The sequence below is a fragment of the Manis pentadactyla genome, chromosome 5, assembly GCF_030020395.1.
Source record: "Manis pentadactyla isolate mManPen7 chromosome 5, mManPen7.hap1, whole genome shotgun sequence".
Taxonomy (NCBI): Eukaryota; Metazoa; Chordata; class Mammalia; order Pholidota; family Manidae; genus Manis; species Manis pentadactyla.
In genome coordinates this window covers 64,513,900-64,527,058 of record NC_080023.1, presented here as the reverse complement: position 1 = coordinate 64,527,058, position 13,159 = coordinate 64,513,900, and the positions used below count along the sequence as shown (strand labels likewise).

General features: G+C 39.6%; 1 protein-coding gene across 2 annotated transcripts in view; it reads right to left on the bottom strand.

Moving 5' to 3' along the window:
- The window catches only part of FRAS1 (Fraser extracellular matrix complex subunit 1), a 441,866-nt gene that overhangs the window by 33,477 nt on the left and 395,230 nt on the right, over window positions 1–13,159 (bottom strand). For both annotated transcript variants that reach the window (XM_057502364.1, XM_036906452.2), the window contains 4 exons: window positions 7,751–7,956; window positions 4,532–4,688; window positions 2,382–2,582; window positions 638–825 (listed from right to left, as the gene is read on the bottom strand). In XM_057502364.1, the coding sequence (XP_057358347.1) occupies window positions 638–825; window positions 2,382–2,582; window positions 4,532–4,688; window positions 7,751–7,956 (752 nt within the window). The remainder of the gene's footprint in view (window positions 1–637; window positions 826–2,381; window positions 2,583–4,531; window positions 4,689–7,750; window positions 7,957–13,159) is intronic.

Here is a 13,159-nt window from a genome sequence, read left to right as displayed (position 1 = left end):
TAGCAGCTTATAGTTGCTAAACTGTTATTAGTATGTAGTAGCACATTCAGCAAAGTAAGAGTAAATAAAGGTGGGGGCTCTCTTCCATGATCAAATAGGAGACACATTTTGAAATGATCCTTCTACTATCTGAGACTAGTCAGGGGGAGTTAAAAGACTTATTCTGATGGCTTCATTATTATGGGTTAAATTTTCCTCAACCTCTGGGCATTTTCCTCCTAACTGTGAAGGCAGTGCATTCATTCTATGCATCTCCAAATTGGGAAATGTGGCACGACACTTCTGCAGATAATGAATTCTATGTGTGTCTTGAATATGTAGGATAATAGATACAGGGTAGTATCACTTTTTTCTTACTTTTCTAGGTCCCACCAAAGACATGAGATCAATTGTACTTTCTGTCTTTATCAGACCAAGGTGTCAATGTAGTTTGCTTCCACTTTTATGTCACCAGAACTTGTCAAATGGTCCCTGGAGGTGGTGGAGGAGAGTGGGGGAGGGGGGACTAGATCACCCAGTTGGGAATCGCTGTGTCACAAGAATGAAGATGTATAGCCTCAGAAATCCTACTTCTCTCAAGTCCTCATCAACTGGTTCCTGAGAGAAATGCAGCGATCCTTCAGGGCAAGCAACTCACAATGGGTGGCGCTGGCAACACGAGACTGCCTGCCGCCTCCTGGTCTAGGATGGTCACTGTGGCGGTGGTCACGTCGCCAAGAGCTGCTTCCACTGGGTCATCTGGGCCCAGCACTAAGGAGAAAGACTCATGCCATTCCCGGTCTTCATTGGACAGGATCTCGACTTTGAAAAAGATGTGATCCACACCTTCGCAGAGAACAGAATAGAAAGAAAGCAAAGGTCCTCGTTAGCTGACCTACCTAACACAGTGCAGGCTGGCGCAACTGAGACATCGTGCTAAAATATGCCCTCTCCTTTTAGAGGTTTTCTGTAAATGCAGTGGCTGCTAATCATGTTAGCTCCATCTCAAGTAAGAAGTCTGTTTTATAGACCAAATTCCACCTGTGGTAGAGGCTGTATTGCAGATTTACTATTCAATACCATCTGAGGATTAATGGCCCCTGTCTGACACTAGCTGGTAGTAATAAAAATCTATGATCCAAAATACACTTCACCCCGGTTATGAGTTTTTGCTTAATTTTTCTTTCCTCTTTACACTTCGGCATGAGCTCCTGTGTGGCCGCTGAGTGCTTGCACACAGACGCCATTCAGAGCTCTCTCCTGAGAAGCAACGGCACAGGGGCTTCCCACTGGACTGTCTGCCAAGGTGAGAGTGTGAAGGCTCGGCAGCCTGCAAAGGGGAGAGCTGAATCCTAGAAACCCCCTTTCTTTTGTGTAAAGTGATTCTCTGAAGGTGCAAACATCCCTGGTAGTAGTTAAGTTTCCCTTCTACCTCTCCTACAGACTTCTGGGCTGGGTTGCTTCTAGGACCTATCTTTTCCCGGAATCCTTATGCAGAAAAGGAAAAAGAAAGACACTTGGAAGAGAAGTCCTTGTGTGGATGTGGAGGAAGGGCATCTACCCTCCCAGCAAACACCAACAGCTGCATGGGCATGGAGCCCAAAGGCCTCTGGGGCTCCAGTGGAGTTAGAAAGGTGTAAAGAGCCCTCCCTCCTTCCCCCACCCCACACCCTCTACTGAGGGAGGAATTTTCTCTCTCCACTTGCCAAGACATATCTGTAAGGCCTTCAACCACTGTTGCCCACTTTGGGCTATATCACAAATGGTGCCAGGATCTATACCAGCCTTTTTGCCCTACATGCTCCAGAAAGTTCTGTGAAAAAAACCTAGAATATGATTCAACTCCTTCTCTCATTCCTACCATCAAATTAATATATCAGATGGCTAAACAACTAGTTGTGACATGAATGCCATTTTTCTCTCTTCCCCAGCTTGTCTCCATAGCTCTCTCTGGGATAAACCTTTCGGAATTCCATTAACAGGGCATCCAGTCTCCGAGTAGATGTTGAACCACGTGAGAACAAGATTTTAGGAATCACTGAAGGGCCCAACAGAGAGGTTTGTACCAATGTTGCTGAGTGATGGCAATCATGTATATTTTTAAAAAATCAAGTGCTCTTATCCCTCAACCAAATCATAGGCTAAAAAATTCCTTTTAAATGAACCAATATGCTAAGGATGGTCCAAAGTAAGGGTCCTGTTTTTTTTCCTTTCCCATTGCACTTTTACTAATTAAAGCATTTAAAGACTCCTTCAGTCTCAATTGTGTGCTTAATAAATACTTTACGCTATTAGAACTACTGTTTTTCTCTTTCGTTTTTCTGCTCATTCCATTCTTCAAATACAAGATATTTGCCTCTCTATTAAGTAAAACCCACAGTTTGGGATTGACATTCAATTACCAGGACTGAACTTCAAGACTCGGCTCTTTGGGTAATAATCCACACCCGACTGGGCAGATCCATCCCGTGTGCTACAGCGAATCTTGGATGTCCTGTTCTGATCCCCTCTGCGGATCACTTTGATGTTCAGGATGGCCATAGCATCTGGCCCCGAGGGCTCCCGGACTTGGTATGCAGGTTCTTCAAACTCAATGGTGGGGGCTAAGAAACACAGTTAGGAAAGCAAGAACAAGTTAGAAAAGCACAAAGGGTCCTGACTCCCACAAGAACACCTTCTATGGACAACAGGGAGTTTTCCACATAATGCCAAGGCAAAATGGCTTGCAGTTGTAAAAGTCAATCGGTATTCACCCCTAAGCAAATGCTTTGGAAAAAGGAATTTGTTTGTGATTCTTTAGGAGCTGTTTCTCACAGCTTCTTATTAAAAACTATATAGTGGAGGAAATATGCACCTTGAAATGCATGATGTACACCTTTCCATCTAGGCAATACAGCTCACAGAAGGTTTTGGAATTCATGCAATTTATCCAGTGACTGAGACATAGTAAGCCCTTGATAACAATCAACTGACTGCATGAATCAACTCATTTTTATTTTGAGGTATGAATTGCTAAGGTTTATAATTTATTTAATTTCTGTGCTACTTAATTTACTAAATCCATCTCTCTGATCTTTGGATCCTCCCTTCCAGAGCTCTCACATCCCCTACATTTATCTTTTCTTAACTTCTCATAGGTCATTTAGTTAAGATTGAATAGTTTTTGTGACCAGCTACACAATAATTCAGGAACACAAGATTTCCTAACACCATCTGGTTTGAGGTGTTATTCTTATTACTATGAAATGATTAATATGTTGATTTTTATTTAAAAAATAAAATTTTGCCTCCTTTTCTATTATATTCTCATGGAGAAGGGCAAATTGGTAGTAGTGGAGAGAATGAGATAAAAAGATGGGAACCAAATTTTATACCATTTTTAATTATTACAGAATTTTACAGAAATTTCTTGAGTATCTATTTTCATTCCCCTCTTTCCCTCTCAGAAAATCAGTTCTTCCTAATTGTAGAAGACAAGCCTCAATTGAGAGTTCATAGGTTTTAATACAAATGCTCTTTGAAACTTAAGAGTGTCACTATTACACAGTGTGAATTTGTTACCTCTCTGAGCGTCAATCATTGGGTTTCTTTGTAGCCAGAAGTTCACTTCAGTATTTGAATCTCCTTAGGTAAAGAACTAATTCATCTTCAAGGCTGGCTTTTTAATTTTGCCTAATGTCTAAGTTAGTCCCTGCTTTTATATTAGAAAACCTAAGCAGTCATTGACTCTTGTGTAGATTCTAGAATCTGATAAAATAAGGTTCACATCCAGCTTTGTCCTTACAGCTGTGGAACGAAAAGTGTAAATTATATAACTTACTGAGGTTCAATTTCTTCATCTCTGATATAGGGATAATAACACCTACCTTAAGGGGTTACTGTCAGGATTAAATGAAATAAGATAATATAATAAGCTTGGCATGGTTCTCAGTATACAGTGAATATTCAATAAAAACATCTAGTACTATTTGTAATATTATCATCCATTAATGCATTAAAATATGTATTTCAATAAAACAATTATATCCAAATTTGAAACAGATTTTGTTTTGTTCTCCCTGGTACCTAGTGGCACTCTTTGCTAACACTTGACTAAAGAATTTAAGTTTTTTTAGGTTACTAGGCCAAATCAATTAGAAAAAAGAAAATTGTGAAATTAGACTTTTCTAGGAAAGTGGCAGTGTTTAAGTTAGTTCATTGGATTCAGCTGATTCTGATTGTATTTCCAATCTTGCTCCTGAACTGCAGTGACTTAAATAGCTTTTATTCTCTGCCTGTCTTAGTATCTCTGTCCTAGCTTTTAACCATACTCATTCCTTATCTCTCAGCAAGTGATAGGAAGAATGAGATCAAAAACATCTATAATCTTCTTGGAGCTCTGTGGAGGCTGATCGTATGCTGCCGACATTTTATATAAATACTCTGAGATTCTTATCTGTAGGTGCTTTTATAGCACTTTCATTTTTCAAAACACCTATAATTACATTACTAGTAAAACATCAGTTCATATCCCATTAACCTAAGAGTAACTAAAGGCAATGTCTTCTGTTACCATCTTCATCATTGGATATGGTGACAGTGGCCACGTTATTCTTTCCGATTCTGGCACCACTCCAGTGGTTTCCAAGAGGATGACCGAGGTAGACTCTGAACTGCTCCTCAGGCTCAAACATGGAGTCATCGTGGATGGAAACCGTGCAGTTCTTCATCTGGCGTGAATAGCACAAGAGAGATTGAAATTTGCAGTGATACATCAATAACTTGCTTGGTTTCCCTAGAAAATGATTTTTCTTTTTTGCAACATCAAATGGTCAACACAAATTCATTTGTAAAATAGAATGTTTAAATCTAATGGGTCATACCTGAGTGGGGCATACTTATATGTGCAGCCTTGTATTAAAACACTGCAACCACTTTGAATTATTGGTCATGAATCATGAGAAACAAGATAATAAAACAATCCACTAAAAGTCACCTGTGTGTTTTCTGACACTACACCTGAGCTGACCAATGCATCTGCACATTATAGAAGGTAGATTTCTGATGATGGGGTTCAACATATGGATTTAGTATTCCTGGGAAGCTAAATAATATTCCTTTTCCATTGTAACAACTGGATAACATTATGAAGAACTCAAAAAGTCTTTCTGTTAGGCTAAAGACACCTTTAAATGCTGCAAGAACTCTCAAATGTGCTACCAAATGGTGTTTTGTCTGAAAACTGCTGAGTGCTGAAAGTCTGAGAACACAATCAAAATTCCCATTTGATGGACAGAAATAGTGCTTCCCAAACTGAATATTCTGTACTGATGATTGTGCTCTTAAGAAACCATAAAATAAGGCCACAATATTTTAGATGATAGAGCAGTCTCGATAGTAGAGTCATGTGATATGAAGTGGGATTCTTTTTAGTTGAACCATTTGAAATCCACCATACTACTGTACTGCCAAGGGAATGTGGGTATAGGGAAGTTTCACTCTCATATTTCCAAGTCATACTAAATGAATATCCTTGTGAACATTTATATGTGACCTGCTAAACTGGTTTTAATTCCCCAAAGAATGTTTCTTCTTTTTTCCTAACTCATCTTTCTTAAAATAATATCTTTATGAAAAGCATGAATTTAGAAGAGCTTCTTCAGGATATCTTTAAAAGAAGACATTCTAGTTAGTGACAAGTTTCAAAGACATATTACTTAGCGAGCCAAAGAAAATGAAGATTCCAAAGTATGCTTATAATGTTGATAGATAGTCATGTGGGTAACATATAAACTATGAGACTGTATTTTCTTTATGATTTTATTAAATTTCAAACTGTCTCTTGGATAGGCAGAGAATCCTCTCTCGAACTTAAACAAATATAGACATGTTGACTCAAAACTGAAGATTGTATCTATAGTATTTGTGTATGCTTTTAAACATGTGTTTCAACTTGCCACCAGTAGAATTCCCATAAAATATATAATTAAGACAGGGCTTCTATGAGTTATGAATGTATAAAAGACTAAGAGTCTCTAAGAAGGAAACTATCAATTTTTTTTTTTGGTAGTAACGATGAACAAAGTAAGAATCTTCAGTGACCTGGGATAGCTAAGGTCTTCTTAACACTAAACTTCAGAAGGACTGACTAATTGTAAGGCAAAAATTTGATGTATTTGATTATATCCAAATTGAAGGTGTTTATTAAACTAAGAACAGTGTGGTCAAAAGTAATAAGGGAAAATATTTTTACAATATTAAAATGTCTAAAACTGGCAAGGAATTAATATTTAGAATGTATAAAAAATATGACAAATCAGTATAGCACAGAGAAGACAAGTAGTGATTTTACAGCATCTTACTATGCTGATGGACAGTGACTATAATGGGGTACGTGGTGGGAACTTGATAATAGGAGGGAATGTAGTAACCACAATGTTACTCATGTGAAACCTTCATAAGATTGTAAATCAATGATACCTTAATAAAAAAAATACTGCAAATCAGTAAGGAAAACACAGCAATACAATAAGGAGCAAAGGATAAATATAATAAATACATGTAAGAGGAAACCCAGTAACATAACAAGCACAGAAAATGATAGTCTTTAGAGAAATGCAAATTAAAATGAACTATAACTTTATACATATCAGATTAGCAAAAATTCAAAAGATGAGTAATGTTAAGTGTTGGAGAGGATGGCTATAGCAATCCTCATGCACTGCAAGTGACATTCTGTAAATATTCTGACACTGTTTTTTTGAAATTAAATAGATGCATGGCCAATGGTCCAGCAATTTTGCTGTTGAATGTATATCCAAAGAAATTTCCACTCCTGTGTAAGAGGACAGAGGATGTGCACTGCAGCATTATTTGTGGTGGCAGAATAATAGGTGACTGGGTGCTACCTCTGACATTCTTCACTTTCTGTTGCTGAGAGTAGATAAGTGAAATGTAGTAAATGCACATCATGAAATATTATGCAACAGGTTGAAACAATAGATTAGACATATATATAAATGACATGGACAGATATAAAAACACTGCTAGGTGAACAGTAAAAGTTTGAAAAAGATATAACAATTGCAGTTTTATAAATTAAAATTATGCACACAGAACAAGCAACTTTTTAAGAACATACAAATTAAGAGATAGACATTAAATATAATAGATCAATGAGCTCTGAGGTAGGAAAGGGAATGTGGCTGGAGAACAGGGTAAAACAAAACAAGTAAGCACAAAATATATTAAAATAAAAACAAATAAATAAAAAAAATAAGAGAAAGGCCTTGGACTGAACAATGAAGGCTGTGTGCCTTGAATCAAGGGGCACAACTGACTCAGTCATTGAAACTGGGATCCCAAAATGGCGAAATAGGATTCCCAGTTGATGTACACGTTGGACATACACTGAGTTTGCAGGCTCTGATTCTAAAGCAGCCATCCTCAGTGGCTTGACTTTTCAGGAGTTCCTGTGCCCACATGGATCACTTTTCACATACATTGACAAGAAGAGAAATCTCCACTGACTTGAATGTGCTCAGCATCTGTCTGTGTGGTCCTATACTGGGATGTATTGCCCTAAGACAGGCGCCCAGGCTTTAGAAATTGCCTCTTCCTCTTCTGGCAGAGTGTGCTCATCTCTAATGTACATGGCAGTATTAAAAAGAATTATCAGTTAGTAAAAAATTCCTAGGAAGTTTAGAATTTGTCTAGATTACTTCACAATGGACACATAAAAGCATCCAGGAAGAAGAGAATCCCAACCGTCAGCCATTGTAAATCCACTTACTTTGTCCCCTTTCAGAAAGATAATCCGTGAAGACTCTGCATTTCTTCTCTCCTCAAAGTCCTCTACAACCTGAGCTGAATGGCCCCGAGTATAGCACCTCACTGATGACTCATAGCTCAGGTCTCCACTCCGAACAATGGGCACGTGCAGGACACCCTCCTTCTCCTTCACTAGGAGCAAATCCTTGGCAAACTGCATGCTAGGCACTGGGTGAGCAGAAGGGGAGATGAAGGCATTGTTAGTGGGAGACAGACGGAGGTGGCTGCAGCCCTCATCAGCCTCGGCAGCCACGTGGCAGGAAAGCTCCCCTAAGGGCCCTCACAGGCTGGCAAATCAGAGACAGGGAACAGGTTTCCAGAAAGGTTTGCTTTCCATGCAAGGGAACTGTTTTCTTTCTTTGTGAGTGTGCCTCCAATGCCACAGGAAGAACAATTTTGCAACTGTTTTCGCCCAGATTCAGGGCACACTGCCCATCTCAAGTGCAGACGGGTAAGGCAAGGAAAGGAATGAGCCAGGTGTAAGAGATTCTGATAGACTTGAATACTCATAAAGAGTTCAGTTTTCCTTATAAAGCTACAAGGAAAACGGTAGCACAGCCTGGTGATAAACAGCACTCACAATGTTCCCGGGGCCAGGAGAGAGTGACAGCATAGATGAAGAGGAAAGTGCAGGCCCTGTTTAAAGAGGGTTGCCTCTCAACTCCAGTCTTCTGTTGGCAGAGCTTCTTATTTTCAAATGAAGCCAGAAACCTGGATTTTTGTGTCACATTTCCCAAGTTTTAACAAAAGCAACCAATTAAACTGGTAAGAATAACATCCATATGGGCCAAAACCATTTGGGCCAAACAAAACCCATTGCCATACTGACTGTGGCCAGTGAGCCCCCAGGCTGTGACTACTCTGTCCACTCACCTGCTTTTCTAACTCACATGGCCTCATTTGACTTTGAGGGGCTGTAGCCAAATCATGGTTAACACAAGGGCTTTGGAGGAAACAGGCCTGAATTTCCATTCCAGCCTTGGTACTTCTTGTGTGATTCAGGACAAGATGCTTAGATTTTCTGAGCTTTGGGATTTTTAAAATATATATAAACTGGAACTATAGCTATCTAACTTGAAGAATTGTGGGGAAGACTGAATTTAATGAGGCAATGTATACATGGTGCTCAGTACAGGACCTGGCACATAGCCGGCACTCAGATTTTGGTAGGAATTATTATATTATGGTTTGCATTGCCCCCAGTTCCAGCCTTCTCAATATGAAGAATAATTTTTTCCTCCTTACTTCCTTACTTATTGTAATGCCTACAGTAATGCTCTGCATTAAGATTTGTGCTTGTCTGAGACCAACATTCTGTTGATTGCTGGCTATTAATTTCATAATGAACAATACAGAGAGAGAGTCCCTCCAGCCCCATGTCAAAGTCTCCTGCAGCAGAGGCTGACCCGAAAGCTCTGGTCACCTACTTCCTTGCTGAATCTTGGGTGTGCCCCAGCCGACCTGAAAGGAAGGAGCATAAAGGGCAAGTGTGTAAGCATTCTGCAAGTCAATATGGAGAAAACTTTTTGTCTCTAACTTGCCCACTGCTCAGAACTGTTGGCATTTGCAAAAATAAGCCCATTATCTGAGCTGAGCCTAACAGTTACCATTTATTACTAAAGAAAATCTCAGAAGATACCTATTAAGAGAACATCACACCTAGAGGATAATGAACAACTGTAAATTAGGCACATTTCCAAAGGCGCTCTGTCATCAGTATAACAGTCTGTGCTGCTAGGAGGCGGGTGGCAATGAAATGACCTAGCAACACGGACAAGAAGGAAACTTGTTCCCAGGTAAAAAAGCAACACACACAGGGAAGCTTTTCTGCTCGTGGCTGATGATCTAAGGCTTTGGGTTGATTTTTCTTGCTGCCCCACCATGCATCAAGTCAGATGAGAGTCAGGAGTGAAAATGCTAATGTTTGGGTTTGGTCCTGTATTAATCAACCCAGAATTCCTCTTGAGCCGGAAGAGTCCTATTTTTCCCTTTAACAAGATATTAACCCTAACTGCAGAGAGAGAGAGAGAGAGGTGAACACTTTTCATGATTACCTGCTGGTAACAGTCCCTGCTCAGTGAGAGACTGAGACAAGAGACAGCCGAAAGGCAAGGAGTAGGGTCGGAAACAGATGTTTGCAGGGTTTACAGCATACCCAGGTCTGTCTGGCACTGCGTTAGGGGCTTCGGTAAAAGTCACTTGAGGTCATCCTCTCAACAACACTACCAGGCACTATAATCCCCACAGGAAGCAGAAGCGCTGGCCTTGCGGGTCCCTTCTGGCTGGCTGCAGAGCTGCCTCCTCTCCAGACCAGTGGGTGCGCAAACAGGAAGCAGCTCGCTCCCTGAGGGCTCCTAGGCTCCCACTAGGTATAACGCACATACTGTCAGCATCTCTCTCAAGACATGCATGAGACACAGCCCAATTTGCACTTATCTTCTAATGTGTGTAAATCTTGTATCCCAAAACAGATGTGGAACTCTGCTCTCCACTCTGTGACGCCCGCAGTGCTGAGCACCGGTAATGCTGTTATCTGTTAATCTTCCCCGTAACTGACAAACTGCAAATGCCACTGCCTGGAACCTGATGGCTCCTTGTGGGCGATGGTTAAGTTGGTGATTTAGGAGAAATCCTGTCTTGGGTTCTCCTCAAATTAAAGAGTAGGCAGGCCCAGGGCATACATAGGAGTGTGGTGTGGTACAGGTAACCAGGCCTTTCTTGTCTTGCTCAGAGTTCCTTGGGCCCATACCAAAGTCTAATTCCAGGTACCAGAGCAGAAGAGGAAGGTGAAAACAGGAACATGTTCTGAGATGAGCTACTTAGATGACTTAAGAGCCATAATCAGCCCTGTGGAAAAAGGTGATAGGAGCTCAGATTGCTTCAGAAGGCTGAAAGTTGACATTAGAAGGATCTGGAGTGACACTAAGCATTGTTACATAGAGGGCAGCAGCTAAAACTGCAGTATGAAAAGTTAGCATGGTAGGATTTAAAATCGGAAGATTAGATGTGGATAGGGTAGACCTGGGTTTTAAATCTGGCTACATCACCTCCTCTTCATGTGATATTAAATTATTCATCCCCAGCCCCAGTTGAAGAGCTTGTAAGGATTGGAGAGGTGGTCAGATCTTTCTATCCTACAATGCAGATGTGGAAGGGACTCAACAAAAGTTAGTGATTAGCAAGAAGAACAACCCATAGAAGTACAGGTTTGGGGATTTCTTTCTCTGGGATAAATTCTTGACTGAATATATATTGCTGTGGCCTCCCTGAAAAATGAGAAATTTTTTGTTTAATATATTCATTTGCTAAGTTTGCACTATCTCCATCAATAAAATGTGGGAAAAAATCTAAATAGCATCTCCTGTGTAACCTGGGACAGTGAGTTTGTGTGAGTTACTGGAGTCCCAGTGGCTGGTGTGATAAACTACAGATATGTCCAGAGGAAAAGAAATTAGCATATAATATAATCTGCTATGTGCCAGGTACTATGGCAGGTATTTTCACATATTTTATCAATCTGATCCTTACAAAAATCTTGTAAAGTAGGTATTTTCATTATTTATCGATGAACTAAATGAGTCTCAGTAACCTTAAGGCCAAAGAATAAGTAAGTGGTGGGGCTAGGATTACATTTTAGGACTTCTGCCTTTGTGATCACTGTTCACTTCATCAGAAGGAAATGATCTTTTCATGCAAAATAATTGCAAGCCTTTTTAAGAATAAAAATAACTGAATTTCTATCTTTCTTCTTTTTAGTAAGTAAAGAAAAAACAATCCCACAAATTCACATTCTGCACCAAAGAGGACTTAAGCAGTGCAAAGAGGATGGACTTGAAAGTCTTTGACTGCATGCTAGTTCCTCCATATACTAGACTTGGGGTGTCATTTTTTTACTCTCTTGATTCTCAGTCTCCTTATTTACAAAATAGAACAAAAGTAAAACCATGGGATCATGAGCAAATAATGTTTAAGTCATCACTCTGTAAACTCTGAGGTAACATGCAATAGAAAATCGTTTACTTGTTATAATCTTGTTTAGTTACAAAGTTACCACTTTGTGAATCACAAACCTAAAAGTAAAGTTGGAAACTACAAAACTTCCAGAAGAAAACATAGGAGACAATCCTTATAACCTTGGGTTAGGCAAAGTTTTTTAGACACAACAGTAAAAGCACCATCTGTGATAGAAATATTGATAAATAGAACTCTTCAAGATGAAAACATGATTTCTCTTTGAAAGACATTGCTAAAAGAACAAAAACAAACAACTTGCTATCAAAATATTTGCAAAACATGAATATTTGTCCAGAATTTATAACAATGCAATAATAGAGGGGAAAGACAACCCAATTAAAAAATGGGGAAAATATTTGAACAATGCTTTGCCAGAGAAGATACATGGATGGCAAGTAAGCACCTGAAAAGATAATGTCATTAGTCATTAGGGAAAATACTTTCAAATCACGAAGATATCACTACAACTTACTAGGAGAACTAAAAAGCCCACAAAAACCTGATGGTATTAAATGTTTGTGAACATGTGGAGCAACTGGAATTCTCAACACTCCTGATGGTAATGTGAAAGAGTTACAACCCTTGGGAAAACAAGCCGGCAGTTTCTTACCATGTTAAACACTTACCATATGACCAGCAACCTGACTCCTAAGTATTTACCCCAGAGAAATAAAAACTTATTTCACACAAAACCTACATAAAAATATTTATAGCCACTCCAGTCACAACCACCAAAACCTAGAAATCACCCTCATGTCATGCAACAGGTCAATGAATAAACAGGAGAATGTGTAAATAAACTGGTACAGCTACACAATGGGAAACTACTCGGCATGAAAAGAATGAATGACTCAGATGTGCAACAGCATGGATGACTCTCACATGCACTATCCTCAGGGAAAGAAGCCAGACTCAAGACGCTACATATTACACGATCACAATTACATGACATTCCTGAAATGGCAAAACTTTAGGAGCCAAAAACAGAGCAGTGGCCATATACCATATTTGTTCACATATCTATGTTTGTTCATTCCTGCACAGGACCACCAGTGTTAGTTTCCTCAAACAAAAATCACACCACTCCTCAGCTGATGAACATCTGTTGCTCACCTCTGCTTACAAATTCCTTAGGCTTGAATATAAGACCTCTTAGAACTTGACTTCAACTAGTCTTTCTATTTCATTTCCTTCTCTTCAGCTCCTGCCAGGTTCAGAGTGATGGTAAACATCTCACTGTTTTCCAAATATGTGTCTTTCCATTAAACTCCTACTGTACCTGAAGACTCTGTTTAAATAGCACCTCCTTCATGAAATCTTCTATGATTCTTCCACACATAGTTGCTATTTAGTTCCC